The 25449-nt window shown below is 43.1% G+C and overlaps 1 protein-coding gene across 2 annotated transcripts in view; it reads left to right on the forward strand.

The window, feature by feature from the left end:
• Positions 1–25449, forward strand: part of PLPP3 (phospholipid phosphatase 3) — a 79618-nt gene that overhangs the window by 26785 nt on the left and 27384 nt on the right. Inside the window, exons 2-3 of one of the 2 annotated variants that reach the window (XM_068239418.1) lie at positions 14476–14633; positions 24473–24753. In XM_068239418.1, coding sequence (XP_068095519.1) covers positions 14476–14633; positions 24473–24753 — 439 coding nt within the window. Of the gene's footprint in view, positions 1–14475; positions 14634–16453; positions 16612–24472; positions 24754–25449 lie in introns of both variants that reach the window. The other variant, XM_068239417.1, reaches the window with a different exon arrangement.

Consider the following 25449-nt stretch of genomic DNA (forward strand, 5'->3'; position numbering starts at 1 on the left):
GGTCTATGTTTTTCAGTGAGTTTTATATAGTAAATAAAGAGTTCCTGGCATTTGCCATTCTGGTTCCCACTGACTGAAGCCAATCCTGATGTAATTTCCTCCCTTACTTTTTTCTCCTAGAATCTGCTCTAGATATCTTGCTATGTAAACATGTAAGCACAGCAAGATCAGATTTTAGCAGCATGTCACACTGAACTGCCCTCAGCCAATCAGTGAGGAGCAGGAATATGGGAAGGGTAATGGCAAGTTTCCTTCTCGTCGGCAATGTACCAAATAGAGCCAGGCTGACAGATGAGATGTATTACAGCAGAAACATTTCTGATTAGATTGGAGTGCTTGCAATGCAGGGTGAGGTCCCAGGCTGTATAAGGAACACAGAACAGTTGGTAAATGGAATTTGATTTTGTGGCAGGCAATCCCTCTGTAAGTACAGTTTTATTGAGTGCACAGAACTTCTCACATGATTCACTCGCACCATAAGAGCTATAGTCATCACTGTATAGTGGAAAGAGCAGTTTCCTCTCGCAGTACAGCGTATTTTACGATTTAGGGGGAGACGAGTATTGAACATTTAGGACTCTTACAGGATGCAGTGTTTCCTGAAAGGAATTGTCAAAATACTTAAAAGAAAAATGTTTGTATAGTGGCAATTCACAAAGTTACAAGTGACCTGAATCAGTGCATGCTGTGAGTTCTTATCACCTAATGCCTATGTATCCAGTTCCACAATAATGCCATCACCTCACCCCAGTCACAGTGTCACTCACTAGATCAGCTTTCTCAACCAGGGTTCCTTGAGCACTCTGCAGGGGTTCCTTGGCATTTTACCCCATCGTGGAGGAAGTATAATAGAGCACACTATAATAGGTGGTACTGTAACAAGAAGCACTAAATTGGGGGGTCAGGAGACAGTATAATGAGTTATAGGAGATAGTGAAATTAGCAGCCTAACCTACTTAAAGTAGAGTGACCATATTTTTGTGGGTCCAACCTGGGACGGGGGGGGGGCGTGGGGGGGGGGGGGCGGCGCGCGCAGCGCGCCGCGGCGAAAAGTGGGAAGGAGTGAGGAGCACGCAGCGGCGAAGACTGGGGGAGGGGGGCTGCGCCGCGCCGAAAAAATGGGCGTGGCCATGACATTGTATGGGCGGAGCTAACGTAATGATGTAACAGCGAGGCATAAGAAAGCAGTGTTTACGCCATGATGTGGACAAACGAGACTTTGTATCATGGGTGTGCAGAAACTGTGTGATGCTAATAGTATACCGTAACCACAAAGCAGCAAACATAGCCATCTATGACCATTAAATAATAAATGCAGTAACAGTTACCCCGGACACCAGAAAATAAACGCAATAGGCAACATGTCAGTATAAAATAAATGCAATGCGGGCAAACATGTCAGTACAAAATAAACGCAATGCGGGCAACATGTCAGTACAAAATAAACGCACTGCGGGCAAACATTTCACCAGAAAAGAAACGCACTGCGGCCAAACATTTCACCAGAAAAGAAACGCACTGCGGCCAAACATTTCACCAGAAAAGAAACGCACTGCGGGCAAACATTTCACCAGAAAAGAAACGCACTGCGGCCAAACATTTCACCAGAAAAGAAACGCAATGCGGGCAAACATTTCGCCAGAAAAGAAACGCACTGCGGGCAAACATTTCGCCAGAAAAGAAACAATGCGGGCAAACATTTCACCTGGAAAAGAAACAATGCGGGCAAACATTTCACCTGGAAAAGAAACAATGCGGGCAAACATTTCACCAGAAAAGAAACAATGCGGGCAAACATTTCACCTGGAAAAGAAACAATGCGGGCAAACATTTCACCTGGAAAAGAAACAATGCGGGCAAACATTTCACCTGGAAAAGAAACAATGCGGGCAAACATTTCACCTGGAAAAGAAACAATGCGGGCAAACATTTCACCTGGAAAAGAAAGCATTTACTCACCTGGCAGAAGTGTCCGGCCTCTGGCGCGCTGCTCCGTCCCGGGACCGTCTTCCTCCTCCTGCTCTTCTCTCCCGCGCTGACAGGGCTACGGCAAGATGGCGCCCGAAGCCCTGTACTAGTGACACAAATAGGTCTCCAGTACAGGGCTTCGGCAGCCATCTTGCCGTAGCCCTGCTCGCCTGCCGGTGTCGGAAACAGACACCGGAAGACGAGGCTGGAGCGGGGCTGCGGGCAATGAACTGGCACGGCGTCTATAGACGCCGCTGCCAGTTCATTGAGGAGAGAGTGGCCAGAGTCCCGAGGCCGGGACGTCCCGCTGCTGAAAGCGGGACGTTTCCCGGGACCTCATTAAGCCTGGGACAGCGGACCCCGAATCCGGGACGTGTCCCGGGCAATCCGGGACGTCTGGTCACTCTAGCTCTGACTGAAGTCAGACTGGATTAGCTGCATGCTTGTTTCAGGTGTGTCATTCAGCCACTTCTGCAGCCATAGAGAGCAACAAGGCTGCCAGGCAACTGGTATTGTTTAAAAGAAAAATCCATACCCCTCTCAGTTTAGGTTCCCTTTAAACAGCGGGGGGCGGGGCAGACTGCGACAGGAATCCAGTTGTTAGCCAATTCAATGCAGGCAGAAGACAGGGAGGGAGGGGAGCAGTAGCAGCAGGGCAGAGCAGGGCGGCGGTGGGCCGAGGACGGAACACTGATGTCACATACTCCCGCAGCTGGGACGTCCTGCATCTAAAAGTGGGACTTTTCCTGGGACCCAAGCCAGCCTGGGACAGGGGACCCCGAATCTGGGACCCGTCCCAGGTAATCTGGGACGTATGGTCACTCTACTTAAAGAGAATCTGTATTGTTAAAATCGCACAAAAGTAAACATACCAGTGCGTTAGGGGACATCTCCTATTACCCTCTGTCACAATTTCGCCGCTCCTCGCCGCATTAAAAGTGGTTAAAAACAGTTTTAAAAAGTTTGTTTATAAACAAACAAAATGGCCACCAAAACAGGAAGTAGGTTGATGTACAGTATGTCCACACATAGAAAATACATTCATACACAAGCAGGCTGTATACATCCTTCCTTTTGTATCTCAAGAGATCATTATACACAGGCAGTGTGCATAGAGGGGCCAGGAGGGGGGAGATGCATCACAGAACCACAACACTGAAGAACTTGGCAGCCTTCCAGACACAGGCTGACAAGTCTGACAAGAGAGAGATAAGTTGATTTATTACAGAGATGGTGATAGTAGAACGTGCTGCAGTAAGCCAGAACACATTAGAATAGCTTTTGGAACTTGTAGGATGATAAAAAACAGGATGTAATTTTTGTTACGGAGTCTCTTTAAAGACCATGCCTCCTGAAAAATAAATGTAGGGGTTCCTCGAGACCAAAAAATTGTTTGCAGGGGTTCCTTGAGATCCAAAAGTTATTTACAGGGTTCCTCCAGGGAAGAAAGGTTGAGAAAGGCTGCACTAGATTGTAATACCCCAAAGGGGAGACATTGCTCCTATTCAAGTCCAAAGCCTCTCAGGTCAACAATGGCTTAAAGATTGAGCGGTAATCTGCTGGTGCTCCATAATATGTTGTGCAAAATGGTGTGTGCTTTATTCTTAGTTTAAAAAGTTAGTTAGCCATTAGTCCTTCATAACATCCTGTTGGACGAAACCGGTCAGGTACACCTGATTCAAGCCATAGGAGCCACTAGGTCTGTGCAAATCAATGTTCAGTCTCTGCAGAGTTGTGCCATTTATGCAAAGTGATGGCCATGTCTAGGAGAAATCATGGAGAAGCGTGTGATCAGTCTGGTCAGGTGATAGATATGCAAGTCTCTGATTTGCTAGTCATGATCATGTGCTAAAAGCAGGATGTATCACAGCAAATCAGAGCTTTGCAAATTTATCAGCTGATCAAAGAAATAATATGATTTTCCAAGAGTTTTTCTAGACATGACCATCACTACTAGAGTATGGACATTGATTCTGTACACACCTAACCAGGAGAAGTGGAAATCTGATGTTCCCAAATGGATGGAAATTACGTTGATTGTCCCGTTTCAGTATTTGGTTCAATATTCCATTGACTTCTCTGTGTTTCAGTATATTGGTCTCTAATCAAAACCAGGCAAGTAAATGGTTTATTTCTGCTCCCGTTTTTAATGATTCGCTTATACTTCGAAGGGCGCTTTTTATAATTTTTTTGGGTAAAGAGATTGGCACGATTGGGAGCCAAGACAATTAGCGATGAGAAAACACACTTTAGCAGGAATAATGCGTTTCCACATGAACCGCGCAAACGGGAGGTGGTCAAAAATAAATATATGAGCGCATTAATAGGGCCCGCAAATCGTTTTTTTCTTCTTGTAACTGCTGTTTAATAGCACAGCCAGGGTGGTAAGCGAACAGAGACGGGCGCAAAATGCACATCAGTGGCGGTGTGTACACAGAAATAATTCCTCTATTAAACGGAGCGACTTCAAAGGCAAAGCGAGACGTTTCAGGTCCAGCCACTTTGGCCGGGTGCCAGTCTCAATAATCCGCGCGTATATTACAAACCAAAGCAGGTTTACACGAACCCCAAGACCGGTAGCGATCAGCTGCTTAAAATAGCACCCAGTGTCACACGCGTAAAAACCATAATATTTACAGTGCGAGCCTCGCACCGGTGCTGCATACCTCGGAAAGATCGCGCCTCTATAACTCTTTTTTTCAGTCCCTGGCGGGGTTCCCGAAATCTAAGCTGCGACCAAATATTAAAGCGAAATTTCCAAGTCCAGCCCTCCGCTCGTGGAGCGCTCTCTAATGCGAAGATTAGCTCAAAATGAGCTTACGGCACCAGCCGATGGATATTCTGGCAGACGCTGCCAAGTTCCACGTCACTCGCCTCTTTCTGCAGAGTGAAGCGGCCATGGATTTAGAGTGAGCCTTTTGTATTACTGCAGGCGCAACAATTTCCATAGTCCTGTGTAGGATTGCAGCAGCAGAGTGTGTGCTTATCTATGTAAAATGTCTGCAATTCAAGGGAACCTGATGTGAAAGGAATATGCAGGCTGACATATTTATTTCCTTTTAAACAATGCAAGTTGCCGGGCTGTCCTGCTGATCCATTCCTCTACCTTTAATACTTTAAGCCTTTAAGAAACAAACTTTAATACTTTAAGAAACAAACCTTGTATTCCCAGCATCGGACTCTGGACTAAAATGCAAACCCGATTAGCGCATGCTTGTTTCTGGTGTGTGATTCACATACTACTGCAGCCAAAGAGATCAGCAGGACAGCCAGGCAACATGTATTGTTAAATAAATATGGCAGCCTCCATATGTCTCTTAGGGCTCAAACCCATTAGCAGCCTTTTCTAAGCGCAATGCAATGCTATGGGGGAATTTTAAAAAATCACATCGCTCAAATAAAATCACACCCATAGCCTTACATTAGCAAGAGCTTTTCAAATCACAAAGCGCTCCTAGTGGGTTCTAGGCCTTACTGGTTAATGGCTCTGCCTATAACGCAGGAGACCTGAGCTCGACTCAGTAAGGAAACCTTGGGCAAGACTCCATAACACTGCTACTGCCGACTGAGCGCGCCTTAGTGGCTACAGCTCTGGCGCTTTGGAGAGAAGGAGAAAAGCGTGATATAAATGTTCTGTGTCTTGTCTTCAGGTTACCTTTAAAGATGCATGTACATGAACAAGCGTCAATCAGTCTCTGGTGATTGGAGGAGGGACAACAGCGCAACACGCAATGAAGTGCCGTCTGTCGGAGGCGGTGTAAGGAGGAGAACCAATCGCTTGCTAGTTGCTGTTGCTTAAAGACCTGGCATGCCTGATGTTTAGATGACATTGAAAGTGAGCTGCACACACGATAGATTCTCGGTCGAGATGACCCCCGAGTGGCCGCTTCAGCCGAGTTCCGTCTAGCGGAGGCATTTCTCTCTGTTTTCCTTCTGTCCTGTGCAAGAGTTCAGGTCCACTTTAAGGTAGCATAGAACATAGAAGACAAATAAATAATTAAGCCACTGTCATTTCTGTATCTGGCAAAAGTAAAATATACGAGTTCATCAACTTTTTCGCCCTGATCCTGCCAGGAAGTGATGTCACAGCCGCTACGTTATATTGCCCAGATATGTTGAACCTGAGCCACTTTCCATTTTACGCTTTAGTTCAGGTCTGCTGCAGATTAGAGATCCAGCCAAGGCTTTTTTGGATAGCGTGGGAAGGATTAGAACCAGTGTCAGGTATTTATTGCCATCTGGGTTTCGATCCTGGACATAACCACTCACTTCCTGTAGTCTGTGAAAGCAGTGGTCATTCAGACAGGAAGTGGGAGATTTTCCCAAATGGGGGCTCAGATAGCAATCATTTAATCATTCATGACCAAAGATGTGTTAGTGTTAGTGTATTTCAATCTAATAGTTTAAAATGAGTCTCTAATAATGAATGCAGTGTGCTTGTATTCATTATTTTGCTTGTCTTCCAAAATACAACTTTCTCTTCTACTAATGTTAACATTGCACACAGCAGGTAGCAGCCGTTCTCTGCACACAGGGTACTAGCAGAGGTTTTCAGCACATAGAGATATAATTAGGAGCGTGTAGAGCCAATGTAACCCTGTAGAGCCAGTAGTGAAGTAGTGTAAACAAATACTGGAGAGATCAGAACAGACTGTAGCCTGTTTACTATCACTATAATCACAGAATAACAGCTTATACTGTACTACACACTGTATCTTGCAAAGTGATTACTGATCAAAGTCCTGTTTTATTCAGTTATTTGACAGAGGAACTATAGTGAAAATAACGCATCGAATAAAATTGTTTGATTTTTGTTTGTTTTTGTACAATATTCATTTATAAATTATTTAGTCAGTATTTGACCCATTGTAAAATCTTTTCTAACCCCAATTAACTTTCTGAAATGTATCACAAGTGGTGACATATTTTAGTCCTGTCAGGTGCATCTCTGCGGAATGTTTGTTTACTGACAGTTCCGAAGCCAGTACAAAATATACCTGGTGACCCAGAATTCCACATATATGAACAGCCTAGGGTAAATATAATTGGAAGGGCAGGGATACATACCAATATACAGCAATAGATAGGAACTGTTTCTGATGCTGAAACGTACTGTCAAAAGGGGGCATCCTTATTATCTTTTGTAGCCATCCAGTGATTGACGGCAGTCTGACGCCCCCATGACAGACTCTGTCAGGAACACTGTGGAATAGCTGTGTTTTCTATGCACAAAAACCCAACTAAGCAAATTGAAATAATGTTTGCTAATCATTTTTGCAAGTTACAGAGCTGAAGTAAAGAAAAGAGAGTGTCATCCCAATCTTCAAAACTGTGCTTCTCACTGAAGTGAGTCCAAGTGACTTATGCATAAACACGACCCCCCCCCCCCCCCCCCCCCCCCCAAGAAATACTGTATATTATGCAGCCTACCTCCCCAGCCCTGCATTCCTGAGCTATGTCATAACAATAAGTGCTCTGCTATCCAGCGGACAGCCTTCTGGTTACAGTAAAAGTCGCTGAGGTTTCTCCGTACAGGATTAAACATTTCCATTCTGGACCACAAGTTTAACCGGGCAAAACCAAAACAACTATGTGAGCTCCCAACAGAAAGGAAAATTAAAAGGAAAGTAAAAGTCAGAACGCATGAAGTGCCTCCAGAGTTTGAGTTTGAAGCAAATAAAATGCAACTCTCCAAGATCTACCCATTGCAAGAATTTCTACAAGCATTACATCAGCTTGCGTATGTTCCTATATGAAAACCGGTCACTGCAGAGAGACCCTTGCTGGAGAGCAGCATTCTTTCTTATTTTAATGCATAAGTATAGTATTGACATCTTCCCCTTTACAAGGTCCATAGTCATGTCACTAACTGCCCCTCGGAGGAGCTCACAATCTAATGATTAATTCCTACCATAGTCATACTCTAATGTTTGGACCTTAGGCCTGGTGCACACCAAAACCTGCTAGCAGATCCGCAAAATGCTAACAGATTTTGAAATGCTTTTTCTTTTTTTTCTGAAGCGGTTCAGCTAGCATTTTGCGGTTTTGGGAAGCGGTTTTTGTGTAGCAGAATTCAGATATTGTTACAGTAAAGCTGTTACTGAACAGCTTCTGTAACAAAAACGACTGCAAAACCGCTCAGAACTGCCGTTTTTCAGAGCGGTTTGCGGTTTTCCTATACTTTACATTGGAGGCAGAAACGCCGCCGCAATCCAAAAAATGCCTCACCCCGGGAGTATGCGTTTAAGCAAAACGCCTCCCACTTTGATGTGACCCACCCCATTGAAATACATTACCCTAGCGTATCTGCAGCCGCAAGCGGCTGCAAAAACGCCTGAAAACCCGCTCGGTGTGCCCCAGCCCTTAGTCTAGGGTCTATTAACTTATCTACTTTTTGAGATGTGGGAAGAAACCTGAGTGTCTAGAGGAAACCCATGTAAGCACTGAGAGAACATTCTAACTCTATGCAGGTAGTGTCTGTGCAACATTCAATCCTGCACTGCAAGGCAAGTATGCTATCATCTGTTCCACTAAACCACCCAATGGCTTTGTTGGCAAGCAAGCAAGCAGGATGTTTATAGGTAAAACACAATGAACCTATACTTTGCTAATTATATCAATGAGAAGACAAGTTGGTGTACCGTGATGGCCCCACAATCTCACCCCACATGGCTTTCTCCGCCCACCTGTGCCTTCCTATATAAGCCACTCCCACATCTCCTATTAGTGCTTGGGTAAGGGTTTCAAGCAGAAGTGTCCACAGCCTGTCAGCTTCAGGACATGTGTAATGGCATCATTGTGTGTCTGAACATTACTAGCTGACAAGTGAGGATGTGCGAGAGAGAGAAGGGGATAGGGGGTCAGTGGGGGCCCACAGCAAGGTTGCTCAAGTGCAGCGCTACTGTTCACTGTGTGGTTTTCAGATGTGTTTATATTAGAGTTTTGTAATTGTCAATGAAGGAAATGCTTGCATGCTTGGACTGTGGTTGTGCATTTTTTAGACTACTATGGAAACATAGTCACAACTCTGAGTAGCAAAATGTGACATAGGCTTTCCCAGGAAAAAAATGCATGTCACTTCACACTGTGTAATAGTTTTTTTTTCTTACAAAACCATATTGAGATGTATTGTGTGAATGGGCACTTGAACTGTAGTGCTGGCCTCAAAGAGTTAATCTCTCAGGTGCACAGAGAAGAGGTGGGAAGGGTCAGCTGATTACCTCTGTAAGCATAAATTAAATGATGCCCCTCCCAGCTCTGCTCTCCCATGTGGGAGATGATGGGAGGAGTTTGGACAGAAGCCAGAGACCTGGTTTGACACGTAACATTGCTCTGTCATCTCAGCAGGCAATAGAACTACAGGACCCAGCCTGCAAGGTACTTTTAATATATTTACTGTATTGCAAATGAGTAGAATGCCCAGAACATTGTGCATTGTTAATTAATTAAAATTTAAAATCTTTCTTGTGCCATTAAGATAAAAAAAATGTGAGGCTTAAAGGGGCACTACAGCGAAAAACTGTAAAATTTAAAATATGTGCAAACATATACAAATAAGAAGTACATTTTTTCCAGAGTAAAATGATCCATAAATTACATTTCTCCTATAATGCTGTCACTTACAGTAGGCAGTAGAAATCTGACAGAAGTGACAGGTTTTGGACTAGTCCATCTCTTCATAGGGGATTCTTAGCAAGGCTTTTATTCTTTATAAAGATATTCCCTAAAAAGGATTTAAACAATTATGCTGGCCGGCTTCCCTGCTCCCTACACAGTGTTTTTGGCAGTTGGACAGAGCAACTGCCATTTACTAAGTGCTTTTGAAAATAACTATATCCCTGAGAATCCCCTATAAAGAGATGGACTAGTCCAGAATCTATTACTTCTGTCAGATTTCTACTATCTACTGTAAATGATAGCAACATAGGAAAAAAGTAATTTATGGCTCATTTTACTCTGGAAAAAATGTACTTCTTATTTGTATATGTTTGCACATATTTTAAATTTTACAGTTTTTCGCTGTAGTGCCCCTTTCATAAGAGTTTTAAGTGAACCAGATTTTTTTTTCATCTCGCCGGCAGTTGCCTACCAGACATGAAGGGGTTAAAACTCCAGCGTGCGCGCTGTGACCTCACAACACATGTGTACACCAGATCTTCATGTGCAAGGCATTGGCAGAGCGATGTGGGTGTAAAGCAGTCCTATTAATGCTAGCAGGGCCACGTAACCAGATTGCTACAGGCCCAGCAGCTGTTTCCATTTGCATACTACGCAGCGCTGCTGGATCTCAGGGAGTTTGTGAGAGTCTGCGTTACAGGTTCTCATTACCAGCTTGGCCGGTCTTGTCTTACAAAAGTGCTCTTCTCGGCTCACTCTTGGCACACAAATTTGCCTGGCCGGGCCAAGTTGGCTGCGATGTGGGATGTTTAAGTTGTGAAATAAGATGAGCTTCTATAAGACATTTCACAGTAGAAAAGCCAGTCTGTCTGTAACACAACCGCATTCATTTTCTCTGGTGCTTATGGTACACTCTGTATAGGAGCAATGCTTTACCCTATTTAAACCAGCTACCTGGGACTTTAACATTGCATTTTGCCTGGTTGGATGAAAGCCCAACTTTGCGGATGCAAAAATGATTTTAGTTCTGGACAGTGTGGAGAGTTGTTCTAACCTCTTTTGGCATTTTACTGCTGTCTGTGTCCCCATTGGCTTCAGCCCAGACAGATGAGGATCTAAATAGGAACTGTAGTGAAAATAATGTAATAATATTTTTTTTTTCTTACAACATTAATTGATTATGTATTCAGTGTTTTCCCATTGTAAGGCCTCTTGCACACTACATGCGTTTCCAATTCTTTTTATCTTGTCCGATTTTGGATTCCGATTAAAACAACGCGCTGCAAGCTGCTAAGATTTTTAATCGGAATCCAAATCGGACGTATAAAAAATCGGAATCGCATGCAGTGTGCAAGAGGCCTTAAATCTTTCCTCTCCCAGATTTACATTCTGAAATGTATCATAAATGGCAACATCTAGTCCTGCAGTGTTCATTTACTGAGAGTTGTATGCACAGATGGAGATACTGGTTGCTTGGCAGTTGGAAACATACATTATTTCCCACAATGCAATGAGGTTCACAGACAGCAAACTGTCAGGACCTTGGTCATGACATCACACTGTGGAAGGGGTTTCACCACAATATCAGCCTTATAGACTGATGATCTATTTGAGAAAAGGGAAAGATTTCTCATGGGAAAGGGGGTATCAGCTACTGATTGGGATGAAGATCAATCCTGGGTTACAGTTCCACTATAAGAGTCCAGATGGTTCATGTTAAAGCCATGGTGGGGCAAGAATTGAAGTAAAATTGTCTCAATGGGAAAGACAGCCGTAAAAACCTAGAGGGGGTTCTGCTGCGTTCCTCACTGTCCAAAGCTAAAGTACAAATTTTTATTTACCTGAAAGTGGTCTTTATGTGTTATTGTAGTTGTTGCTATTGTTGTTTTGTTATTGTTGAAAATTATTGTTTTTTTTTTAGGTGGCATTCCAGATGTTTACGTTTTGATTATGTGAAAAGAGTTAGAACATTTGTTGGACTTTAATTGCTGTCTGTGTCCCTGTTGGGGTATATGCTCAGTTTATCTGTTTGATAACCATATCGCCAGGGCCAAAAGTGCACAGACCTTCTGAATGGGGATAAAGACAGTAGATTCACCAGTGTTTACAAATGATCTCATGCTAATAAAGTTGTCTTTAATACAACATGTGTCCACATAAGACCAATATCCCCTCACTACCTGTTCTGTCATGGACTGTGTTGCTGGGACAGTCTGTGTGGAAACACCTCCCAAATTGGATCCATGACTAAAGCCTGGTACACACCTTCAATTGTGATTGGCCAATTTTACCATCTCCATATAGTTTGAGAGCTTAGCTACACAATCTGTTCATAGTATTCAAAAACTGTTGACCCTCCTACTACATGGAGGTGGTAAAGATGGCCAATCATTGGCAATTCAAATTGAAGTTGTGTACCAGGCTTAAGGGTGCGTACAAACATTCCGATTTTTATTGGCCAATTTGACCAATTCAATGTAATATGAGATACCAGGGTGAAAGAGGCCCCCAAAGGAAATAACATGAATTAAAACCAATACAATAAATAAGAAGAGGCTCACCTCAAAGATGACACAAAGAACAAAATGAAATCTGGATATTTTAATTTGCACTACAGCAACACGTTTCATAGTACATAGGACTGACTTCCTCAGGCCAAGAATCAGTGCCTGCCGTATCTCTTAAGGCGCGTACACACGCCATATTTTTACAAACGACGGGTCCACCAGACCCTCCCATGGGGCGGTCATTCTGCCGACAGTAGCACGGGAGTACAGGCTGTCGGCAGACTGATAAGACAAAGATGTTTTGACTGATCTGCAGAGCGGTCTTATCAGTCTGCTGACAGCCTGTACTCACGTGCTACTGTCGGCAGAATGACCGCCCCACGGGAGGGTCTGGCGGACCCGTCGTTTGTAAAAATACGCCGTGTGTACGCGCCAGTGGTAAAATTGGACAGTCATTGGCCAATCAAAATTGGATGTGTGTATGCATCCTAAGTCTTACGCTGGGCATACACGGTTCGATCCGGCGGCCGATTAGCCGCCGGATCGACTCCCGACACGTCCCCGCTCGTCCGCCCGGATCGATTCCTGCTTGTCCCCGCTGGCGCTTCTTATCTTCCGTTCGATTCGCCGCTATTGTCCGCCCGTGGGTATCGAGCGCGGAATGGATCCACGCTGTGATCGGACACGTCGGATATTATCAATCGAGCCATTAGGCTCGATTGATAATCTTCCCTCGACGCCGTGTATGACCAGCATTATGCTGGTAATACACCATACAATTTTCTGTTAGATTCTTCTGTTAGATTTTTCTGTTAGATTTTCTGTTAGAATGCGTAATTAGATTATTTTCTGTAGAGAATGGTCATTATCTCTGGTGCATTGTCTTCTGTTTATCTCCTGCTGAGTAGAACAATACCTAATTGCTCGGCAGATAGATCGTAAAATAGATACTTTTCGAACATGTTGAACTTTATCTATCTGGCAGGTAAATCTAACAGAAAATTGTATGGTGTATTCCCAGCATAACGACCGCTATTAGAATTTTGAGTTAGATCACCAGCAGCCACATAAAACTGATGTATCGGTTTCAGATGGACTAGCCCTTTAAAGTGACCCAGCAGTGAGAGGGATATGGAAGCTGCCATATTTGTTTCTTATAATTCCATTTGCCTGGCTGTTCTGGTGATCTTCCTGGCTTCAGGAGTTCCTGTATCACACGCCTGATACAAGCATGTGGTTACCGTGGTCACCTGATCTGCATCCGCATTCTGGGTCAGTGGCTTAAGGTCCCCTGTAAGGGCTGGTTCACACTGGGCACTATTGCAACGCTTTGCTGATCGCCGCACTGCAAAGTCCCACCTATGCAACGTTTACAGTGTGTCAGGTACAGTATTATGGCGTGCAGCATCATTACAACAAAACAGTGACAGTGAAGCATCATTTTCAGTGACTGTATGCTTCACTGTACGTGATGCAACACACAGATAACGTGAAACGCGGCTTTCCCGTTCTGTTACATTCTTGCTGTAACAGGGAAAGCAATACAACTACTACTGTCAACATAGCTTTAAAGAAAAACTCTGACCAAGAATTGAACTTTATCCCAATCAGTAGCTGATACTCCCTTTTACATGAGAAATCTATTCCTTTTCACAAACAGACCATCAGGGGGCACTGTATGGCTGATATTGTGGTGAAACCCCTCCCACAAAGAAATTCTTAGTACATACTCTTGGCAGTTTCCTGTCTGTGAACCCTGTTGCATTGTGGGAAATAGCTGTTTACAGTTGTTTCCATTTCCAACTGCCAAAACAACAAGCAGCAGCTACATCACTTGCCAGCAGTAAAAATGTCACCATGTGATAAATGTCAGAATATAAATCAGGGATTTAAAATATTTTACAATGGGCAAACACTGACTAAATCATTTATACATAATTATTGTAAAAATGAAGCTATTTTTTTTTATTACATTATTTTCACTGGAGTTCCTCTTTAAGCTGGGTACACACAATACAATTTTCTGTCAGATTGATGGATTGATTAATGATGTCAGACCGGTCCGATCAGATTCGATCAACAGCGTGATTGATTTTGGGTAGTTATCATTGCAAAATCGATTGCATTATCGATCGGGAACAATTTGGGCATCTACACATGATGCAACTTCTTATCAGATCACCCATCAATCTGATGGAAAATGTTACTGTGTGTATAAAGGCTTTAGAGGCAGAGGATCAGTAGAACAGCCAGGCAACTGGTGTTGTTTAAAGGGCTATACATATGGCAGCCTTTATACCCCTCTCACTGCAAAGCCACTTTAATTGCTTTCATTTTAGGGAAAATGACTGTAATTGTGACCTCTTGCCATTTGTTCTGACAGCGCTGGCTCCAGCAGTGGTGACGAACTGCACCTCCATTATCCCGACCTACCAGAGGGGGTTCCACTGCAACGATGAGAGCATAAGATACGCATTTAAGAAAGGCACAATATCTGTCCCAATCCTCTTAATGGTTGGGTCATTGATGGCATTGTTATTTGTAAGTGACAAGCAAAACAGTGCAGTACTTCTATCTGGGCCCACGCAACCACGTGAGATAGTGTTAGTAGTGTTCACCTCCGATATATCCGTTACTCAAACCTCGTCACATCGGGGTGTTTTCCAAATAGAAAAATCCCCAACAGCAAGTTTTTTACTTAATGGGTAGCTGTAAAGATAAAAGATCTTTTTCAAACCTGTTTGGAAATCCCCTTCTCAGTAATAATGCAGTTATATTGCATTGATTGATTTTTGCTTCTGTGACTGGTTTTGACCCTGCAGCACCTTAATGTTTACATGCTGCACGGCTGCGTAGCCTGCTGAATGTAAACAAATAGGAGGCAGTGCAACAAGCAAAATAAATGATGCAATAGCCATACATCTAGCGATGATGGGCAGATTCGACCAAGAGACAGAACTCTCTCTGATCACATCTGATTAGAGAGAGATCTGCCGGCTGCGCATACGCCACAGGCCGATTCCTGACCAATTTCAACATGAAATCTCGCAGGAATCAGCCAGGCCCGCCACATGCACTGCCTCGCTGCTGTTCCCCTAATGTATAAATTCGTGTGCATTTATATATAACCTGTTCTGTGTCGCGATGCCCGTCCGTCTTCCAAAGCCGCCACTCTTCAATTAGCCCTATATATGCCGATGGGGTGGCCTGTGACGTTACACGCTGGCGTGCTATGTGACGGGGGCGTGTATGGGGCTAATGGAAGAGCGGCGGATTCAGACGTCGGATAGGCACAGCCACACAGGACAAGTAATATATAAATGCACACATGCACGCACATTTATATAGAGGAACAGCGGTGCAGGTTTTGTCGCTCATCCCAGTATCGCTCGCCATTACGGCTGCACATCCATCCGATCACAACGGCCCAACATCTTGCAGCATGTCCGACCGATCCATGCGACCAGTTTCGTCCCGAAAGTAGTCGCATTGTCAATCGGGCATGCACTTGGCGACACCGATTTTCATCCGATTCCGATTATAATAATCAAATCGGATGATCGATCGGCTGCCAAGTCGCCTGATATATGGCCACCTTAAAGGGGCACTACAGCGAAAAACTGTGAAATTTAAAATACAGTATGTGCAAACATATACAAATAAGAAGTACATTTTTTCCAGAGTAAAATGAGCCACAAATTACTTTTCTCCTATGTTGCTGTCACTTACAGAAATCTGACAGAAGTGACAGGTTTTGGACTAGTCCAGCTTTTCATAGGGGATTCTTGGCAAGGCTTTTATTCTTTATAAAGATATTCCCTAAAAAGGATTTAAACAATGATGCTGGCCAGCTTCCCTGCTCGCTACACAGTGTTTTTGGCAGTTGGACAGAGCAACTGCCATTCACTAAGTGCGTTTGAAAATAAATATATCCCTGAGAATCCCCTATAAAGAGATGGACTAGTCCAAAACCTGTCACTTCTGTCAGATTTCTACTACCTACTGTAAGTGACAGCAACATAGGAGAAAAGTAATTTATGGCTCATTTTACTCTGGAAAAAAATGTACTTCTTATTTGTATATGTTTGCACATATTTTAAATTTTACAGTTTTTCGCTGTAGTGCCCCTTTAATTGTGTGACTGATTGATTGATTGCCAGAGGGGTGTGATTATGAACATGTCTTTTGTCACTATGGTTACATTTCAGAGCCATGCACAGTCCATACCACGAAGGCGTTGCGTTGGCCCAGACGAAGCAAGGCTGTGCGCTGTTTTGTGTGATTTTCGTTCACGTGCATTATGTTGCTTATTGATGGTTTCTGTCTTCTCTCTCTCTCTCTCTCTCTTCCTCTTTCGCTAGCTGCCCTGCCTTTCCTGATAATTGAATCTAATCAAATCCAACCATATCGCAGGGGGTATTACTGTGATGACGAAAGTATCAAGTACCCCCTCAAGCGAGGAGAGACAATCAATGACGCTGTCCTGTCCGCTGTCGGCATTTTAATCTCCATCCTTGCTGTAAGTGCGGACAACTTAATTGCAAAAAAATGAAAATCGTGGTCGTGGTGCTGACTGCTTTACCTTATGCTAACAACTCTGTTTTTATTGTCTGCCATATTACTTGATAAGGCAAAGTGCATTACTTTATCAATGCTAGCTTGCTGTTCACTCACTGAACTTCAGTAAACCGAAATTTCATTGGTTGTATTTGATTTGGCGTCTTCATTGCACTCTGCCTTATTAAATAAGCCTTGTGGATTGCTTTAGGGATTTGCTTCTTGCATTTTGCTGATATGTGTCTTAAAGGATAAGCGAACTTATAGCATAAGTAGTATGTCACTCCCTGATCACTTTCTGATCAATAATGCAGGGAGAGGTGGCAGCGCTTCCCAAAGCAGGCTGCATCCGAAGGACTACCAGCATAGATGTGCAGAGCCTAATTATAGGCAGGGTGCACATCTTGCATTCAAAACAGATGCACCAATTAACAATGATGGAGGATGTTAGCTTCCAAAACAGTTTACATTCAAAGTATTCCGTACTGGACCCTTCAACCGCAATGAGGCCATCCTTTTGTAAGGGACCCTAGCCTCTAACTGATTAACAAAAATGCATAATGTAAACCTGGGACCAGCTCCCTGCTGTTACACTCTATCTGAGGTTAGGGTTTAGTGCAAAACTTCGCATCTGTATTGAAAATAAGGTGTGTATGTTGCCTTTAGGGGGATCAGCACGCCTCTGTTGGTAGTCACTCAGATGTGGCCTGGTCTAGGATGCGCTATAATTCAGGTATGATTTGCTCCTTCAAATAGACCTGAGAACCACCTGGGCTGCCTATTGTTTACATGTACTTTCAGTTCATCAGCAGTGTGTACAGACAGAGCAAATATTGCTGAAGCTGCAGCCTAGTGCTATGATAGCTCTTCTGTACTTCCTCCTGCAAACACCCGCCCCTTCCTGTCTCCATTCCCCCATCTATGCTCCTGCCCATGGCTGTGTGTGCTACCTTCATAAATCATTCGATGTATGGCCAGATCGACTATTATGGTGGCCACTAATGATCCAATCTTTTTCATCCAATCTTACCAAATCTATGTAGTATAAGGGTAAATTGAGTGAATATACTGAATGGATACTTCAGGCAGTTACCTTATATTACATAGAAATGGTAAGATTGGATGAAAAAGATTGGATCATTAGTGGCCACCTTTAGATAGATCCCTCTATGATCGAATCTGATTGGAGGGGGGATCTTTTGCCTGCCGCACACTGCACAGCAATATCCAATAGATTTCAGCATGAAATCTGTTGGAAATGACCTTGCTGCCATCCCTCAATAGTATGTCGTCGTCCCCCCCCCCCCCTGGTATGCAGTGTTGAAGGCTCACCGGTTCCCCGGCACAGATCCTGACCTCTGGCGTCAGTCATCACAGCAAGTGCATGTACCATGTGACACCAGCCGCATGTGGTGAGGTCGCTATATGCACCGATACCACACGGTACAGACGGTAACGGTGAGACGCCAGACACTGGAGCAGTCCAGTTATCGCTGTGCACCCGATCAAGCCCTTGCAGCCAAGATTTTTGCAATATTTCTTATCAATCAATCGGAAGATCGATTGGGTGGCCATGTTGCACTACTTTTTCTAAAATTATTAGATCGAAAGGTCGATCGGCCCGCAAAATCGAATAATGTAAGGGCACCCTTACCCATAGGCATGCATCTGTGATCTGATTATAATAGAACTGTAACCTGCAGTGTGGTCTGACATGATCACTGTCTTCTGAAAGCTGATCGCTTATCAGACATGATGTGCTGATCACAGATGAAGTATGTGGTTCAGATCCCAGACTTGTTAGTCATCCTGTCACACACAGCCATGGGCAGCAGTGGAGGATTTGCAAGGACAGAAACAAGGAAGAGCAGCAGAATGTACTGTAGGCAGTATACAGGTTGCTGGTAAACAGGAAGCACTTATAAATGACAGCCAGACAGGGGGTTCTATAATCTGCACAAGGCGGGCAAAATTAGTAAATTACTATTATAGCGTTATTGATCATTTGTGGAGTGACTTTGCTTATTTATGCTAGCTTACAATCCTTTAACAGGGTCTCCGCCACTGTTCTCATGAAGCTGACTATTGTATCCGCTACAACCGGTGCTGATGGCACTTTATTACTCATGTCTAAATTTTATTATTGCCCCATGAAAAGCCAGCTACAAGGATCTAGATGCCACTTACTCTCTTACCCTCCTCCTTGAACACTCAGTTGAGCTAAGCAGGCCTATTTATGCCCTGGGCCTGAGGGCAGTTATGATGAGGTTTACTTGGATGCCCGTCCATAGAGGTCTGTGGAGTGCTGTAGGCCAATCAAAAGCAGGAAACGTGGTCTTTCATTTGCACATGGAACAGTGTTCGGTGTCAAGGATGCATCAGTTTAAAATTGTAACTGGTGGAAAAAATGGTTTCAAGAAAGTCTGTACTAAACAAATTGTAAGGCAACATTTCTTATAAATGCGGTTTATTATACAACTGTGAAGCCCCAGTGGGTCTTTCTTGCCATTACTCAAGATGTTCGATAAACGTGGTCACTTTTGGACCTCTGTATTGGTACAGAAGACGGAAGTGTCTTCAGAAGGAGGCATGTAAGTGTGGCACTTATAAAGACCTGCTGAGACTGAACAGGGTTTATCAGCTTACAGAACAGATGCCAGGTAATAAGACTAAAAATATAATAGGGGAAGTTAATCTACAGACAGAAGACAGAGTGCTCTGAGCTAAAATAATGTACATTCCCATGACTGTTCTCCTCTAAAGTTAAATATTAGATTCCTTAAATAATCACATCCTTATCTACAAGGGTAGATCATGATGGCCAGTGAGATATAGTGTTGAATACAAGAGCCTACAAGTAACAGTTACTACCAATTACAGCCACTTCATGGCCACTGGGTGACATCTGTGAGACATCAGGGGTGCTGCTTTCTCCGATGTCCAATACAAGAGGTCTAGCTGTTATTTGTCTCTTGTTTTCCCAGGAAAATAGAAAACACTCCTCAGCAGTTAATTGGTAGAGACTTAATTCTCCAATTTACAACATAGACATCTGGTCCAGCATTGGGACCACCAACAGAGGTAGCATCAGGGAGAGGAGAAGGATGATAACTGATAGATAAATAAATAGAAGTTTATGGGGAGCCACCAGGCTTCACTTTCCAACTCACAACTAAGTAATTAGGGAGCCAGAAAATAAAATCTAGTCTCCAAGAAACTTTGTAGCACTTAGTAGACTTTCTGGTCAGGCGGATCAGACCTATTGGCCCATATGCAATTCACCTTTTCTCCTGAGTTCTCTCCTTGGTGATGTTTTCAAATTTGTCAATAAAATGCCCTTTAAACCACCAGCAAGCAAGAAAATACTAGTTTTGATAGTACTTTTCCACCTACTTTTTGGTGCTTTTTAAATTACAAAATGCTGAAAAGTTATTTTAAATAGAAGATAAAAAAAAATTATCTCCTAGGAGAAAACAGAGGGGAAAATGTGAATTGCATATGGGCCAATATGAGTTAAAGAAAAAGGTGAATGAAATAAGGGCCCAGCTATATGTATGCAGCAGATCCCAGGGACTGAACACTCCTTTACTTTGGCTAAATAAACATAAAGTTAAAAAAGAACATTTTCTTCATAGCTTAGTGAAAACTGTTGCTTTTATGAAATTGAAACTGACAAGACAACAGAAACTCCTTTTTGTCTACCATCTCTCGGGGTCCTTCTCCAGAAGTCCTTCAATCAATGGATGGAGAATATAAATATTTACTGTAGAGAGAGAAGGAGAAAGAGAGAGACAGTACTTGGAGAAAAAACAAAAATTTTCCCAAAACTGCTCAAGCCACAATTATACGTCTCTAACTGTAGTTTACACGCTGTGGCACCAGCACAAATAAACATAACTAAAGTAATTTATATCCACCAAACTTTTCTGTCATGGGACTTGACAAAGCCGTAACATCTCCGCGTACGTTAAAAAGGGGCGCTGGGAAAAAAGGGCGCGGGGTTTTAAACGATAAGCATGGATAACGTTTAAAAATGTATTGTACTGTTTTTCGTTTAAAATTAATGTTTTATAAAGTTATAAATCTTTAAATAATGTACATTAAATCGGCAATTGTAAAAACGTTAATCTTCCGTTTAAATATTGAAACATATAATAACGTTTAAAAAAAAATATTGAAACATATAATAACGTTTAAAAAAAAATTACTAAGTAACCCTCCCTGTACCTACCCCTAACCCCTAGACCCCCCTGTTGGTGCCTAAACCTAAGACCCCCCTGTTGTTGTCTAAACCTAAGACCCCCCTGTTGGTGCCTAAACCTAAGACCCCCCTGTTGGTGCCTAAACCTAAGACCCCCTTGTTGGTGTCTAAACCTAAGACCCCCTCTGTTGGTGCCTAAGTAACCCTCCCTGTACCTACCCCTAACCCCTAGACCCTCCTGTTGGTGCCTAAACCTAAGACCCCCCTATTGGTGCCTAAACCTAAGACCCCCCCTGTTGGTGCCTAAACCTAAGACCCCCCTGTTGGTGCCTAAACCTAAGACTCCCCCTGGTGGTGCCTAAACCTAAGACCCCCCTGTTGGTCCCTAAACCTAAGACCCTCTTTAGTGATCACTGTATTGTGTGTAGAATAATGTTTTAAAAACAGTAAGGGATAAAATATATTACAATTTACATTACGTACTGATCGCTTTGTTTCGTGAATAATAATGTTTTACAAACAGTAAGGGATAACATTTAAAATAATGTTTTATTGAAATAAGAAACGTAAATCATCACAAGCAGTTATAAAACATGAAAAATCTTCGGGCGCCGTTGGAAAACGTTATTATTCTCGGGCGCCCTTTTTTCCTGTTCGGTGCCCGGTAAACGATAATTATTATGGTAGTCAATGGCGGCGCCCGATTTGTCCACTAGCCTCCTGCGCCCTTTTTTACTGTTACCAACATCTCCACTCCAGAAATGCTCAGAATATGAAATGGTTCTAAAAACTTAGCTTCCACACTTTAATAAGTACAAATAAAATGTTTAACCTGCTAAAATGCTGGCAATGCCAGCCAGCAAGAACTCTGGCTCATGTACCTCTGTGATGCTGTACAGCCAACTATTAGAGAAATGCTCTTCCAGTGTTGCCACTCTGCCTTCAGCCTGCCTATTGGACTGTGGGTAGTTAACATTAGAAGAATCTGAGTGTGTTAAGATAAGAGCAACTAAGTGAATGAGGGAGGGAGTTCCAGAGAGTCAAAGGAGCACTGGAAAAGCCTTGAAGTTTTGGAGTGAAGAACGCATCAGAAGTTCATTGGAGGATTGGAAAAGGCAGTTAGCAGTGTATTTTTATAATAGGTTAGGTGAGATCTGCACAGGGTAGTACTACCAAGAGAGGGTTGACCTCCTTTGGTGTGGTTAGGTCACACTCCAGAAAAAGGGATAGGAGATGGGGGAAATGTAAAAAAACAAACAATTGCCCAAACTAAAAATCGACCCCATGAGGGTTCAGCGCTGGGAGGGAGGTTCCCAGAGGATATGTAAAATGATTAATAACAGTTTAAAAGAAAAGAAAAACATACCCCAAGATGAGGACGATTATAAGATTAAAAAAAATATATATTCAAAAGTACTGGACAACGCATTTTGCAGGCATCCACCCGCTTCCTCAGGTCAATAAAACAGTTGTCTCAAAAGTGAATTCACTCTTACCTTGAGATGTTTTATTTCTGTATCTTATATCAGTCCTTGCCCTGGGGTTTTACTTGCCTGTTAAACTGTTGTGTATTATTTTATACATCCTTGGGGCACCTCCGTCCCAGTTTCATTTTTTGAAACTAGATATTTAGAAATAATTTAACAGCTTAGTCAATAATATTTAACGGGGATAAAAGGCCTTTCTGCTGTAAGATGGAGCTTCAGCTTTCAAGTAGAAAATTCAACATGTTTAGAACAAAGTTATGGAAGACAATCCCTTAAAATTTGGGACAGGAAATATGCAGTGGTAAATCCTACTGGGAAATGCTAAGAATAAGGCTTAATACTGAGGAACATGGGGCTTTGTGAGCCTGTCTGTGCATAAATGTTCAAATCCTGACCCAAGTTACAAAATATAACTGCAATAAGCACAATCATTAGGGGGACTCGGGAATAAACTGGGGGTCTCAGAACACATTCCTGAGTTCTGACAGTTATCCTTTCATTTTACAAGGCAGAAACCGTCAGAGCAGAATGAATTGAAATTGATACATCTTCCAGCCCCTGCCATGAAGAGCGCATGGAAATGCCAACAAGTGTCTAGAAAATTGATGGCCCTAGAGAGTCAAATGTCCTTTTTTTTTTTAAATAAGACCTGTAATGAAATATTTATCACTTTTCTGCTCATTGTTTCCATAAAATGAATTTAAATTTTTCTGGCACGTTTCTTGCTTTTGATCGTAGACCTGGTTAATTCCACCATTTTTTTTCACAAGATTCTCATCCCTTATGTTTGGCACATTGCAGTGCATTCATCTGTATTGTCTTATAATTTCAACAGTACATAGGTCTTTCACGTAGCCTAGTCAGCCATATTATAGGCCCCAGGAATCCATAGTGTTCATGTACTTGATAGGTCAAGTTACTAATAGCACTAATAAAGGAGGGCTCAGTCATGTCGCTCGAGAGCTGATTGGTTGAAGGCTTGATTATGGTAACCTACCACATTTCCCTGATTTTGCAGGATGTCCACACATTTGGGACAGTGCTTGGAATAGTTAACAAACTGACCAAGTTTTTGACTAAATATGAACCCTTTTTGAATAGATTGGGTGAAACCAGACAGGCCATTATATTTGTAAAATATGTTAGAACAGAGATGTATCTAGTGAGCTAAAAGCTCCTTAACCATGGCTACTGGTACTGTTCAGAATACAAAATGGCTGCTTCTCTATGTGTATGTAACAGGTGCACTTTAATGTGGACTTGTATCTAGCAATACGCCTGTCAAACACAGCACTATAAAGACACTAGCTGCTTTGTTGCAGAATTTCAGATGCACATCCTTCCACATGGCCAAGGTAATGCAAGTAACTCAATGGACAAGTAATTGACTTGTGAATGCCTACAGTCTATGCAGACAGACTTTTGAAGCCCTGCTAAGCTTAATTAAAATACAAAAAGACGGGCTAATGCTGACTAGCTCAGTACTGCCCTGCATCGTACACCCCCTTCACAGGCAGGGGAGGGAGCCATACACCCATCACCTGTGTTGATGATGGGTGTGAGGGTGGGGCAATAAAAGATAATGTGCTATGCTGATATAGTCACCACTAGTCCTGTTTTGTTTTTTTCTTTTTAATTTAGGCTGAGCAGGGCTTTAACTCTGACTGCACAAATGAAGTGGCAAGTAGTCATGTTAGCTACGAGTATGTAGCTATTCGTAATCGAAATTTAAGTTAAATAGCGCTGCCCGCGGCAGAGGGGGAGTTAACTTACCTATACTGCCGCCTATAGCTGATGTGTTGTACTTGTGGTCCATGTAACTCCACTACTACACTTCCTCCTTTAATCCCTAAAGGAGGAAGTATCGGCTTTATGTGGACTGCAAGTGGAACGCATTGGCTATAGGGGATGGCATCGGTAAGTTAACCCCCCTTTCCCTAGATAACATCACGAGTGGCAAGCAATAAGACTCAGACATCTTATAACGCCACTGTTATTTGGTATATGGTTTATTGCCTGCAGGTTCATGTTAAATTCACCAATCTTTATGTGCTTTTTGTGTGTTCTTGAGCTGAATTTCACCCTGTGTGACCCACGTTGCCTTTTCATAATGAATGGTCCCTGTCTTTTTACAGATCATAGTTGGGGAGTGCTTCCGGATCTACTACCTAAAGGAGAGATCCTACTCCTTCATCCAGAACCCTTATGTGTCGGCCTTGTACAAGCAAGTCGGCTGCTTTATCTTTGGCTGCGCCATCAGCCAGTCTTTCACGGACATTGCTAAGGTGTCCATTGGCCGCTTGCGGCCTCACTTTATAGAGGTCTGCAAGCCAGACCCATCGACAGTGGAATGCTCGCTTGGTTACGTTGTGGGCTACGTATGCACAGGCGATGCCAGCAAGGTCATGGAAGCAAGGTACGTGTCTGGATTTAAAAAAAAAAAAAGTATGTCGATCACTATTGAATTCTACTCTACCATAGTGTGTGGACCTGCACTATCCCCAAGCGCCCCCCCCCCCCCCCCCCCCGCAGACATTTGAAATCGTCGCCGGTAGACTTGGGCGCAGGATACAGCCGGTATATGGCTGATCCTGCTTCTGCACGAGTCCGGGCCGTGTTAGTTACTATTCCCCCTACAGGCCGCCATGGATAGTGGGAGAATGAAATAATTCGGCTTTCAGCGATTGCTGGAGGCCGAATTATTGTGTTTTTTAAGCAACTTCAGCTCCGTCTTCTGATGGCGCCGACCTTGCTCACTGAACGCCGCTATAGATCCTCAGGTCAGACATGCTGGAAGTAATCGATCGGGCAGGTGAATCTGCCGAAAAATTGTATGGTGTGGATCCAGCATTAGACTTTAGTTATTAGTACTACTCATCTTGTTACACAAAGGTAAACACACCTCAGATTGCATTTGAAGCATGAAGTATTTTATGATTATGATTCATCAGAACGGCAGCTGTTTGCACTGAGCTGTTATCTGTTTTCCCGAGATAGATCAGCCGCATACATCAATCGCACTCACTGCTGCCCTGATTCTTCTTCCACTCTTGTTGATTCATGCAGGGCTATCCATGCATTGCATCCGGCCCCCATATTGATTTACGACACG

This window comes from Hyperolius riggenbachi, chromosome 6 (assembly GCF_040937935.1).
Source record: "Hyperolius riggenbachi isolate aHypRig1 chromosome 6, aHypRig1.pri, whole genome shotgun sequence".
NCBI classification, from domain to species: Eukaryota; Metazoa; Chordata; class Amphibia; order Anura; family Hyperoliidae; genus Hyperolius; species Hyperolius riggenbachi.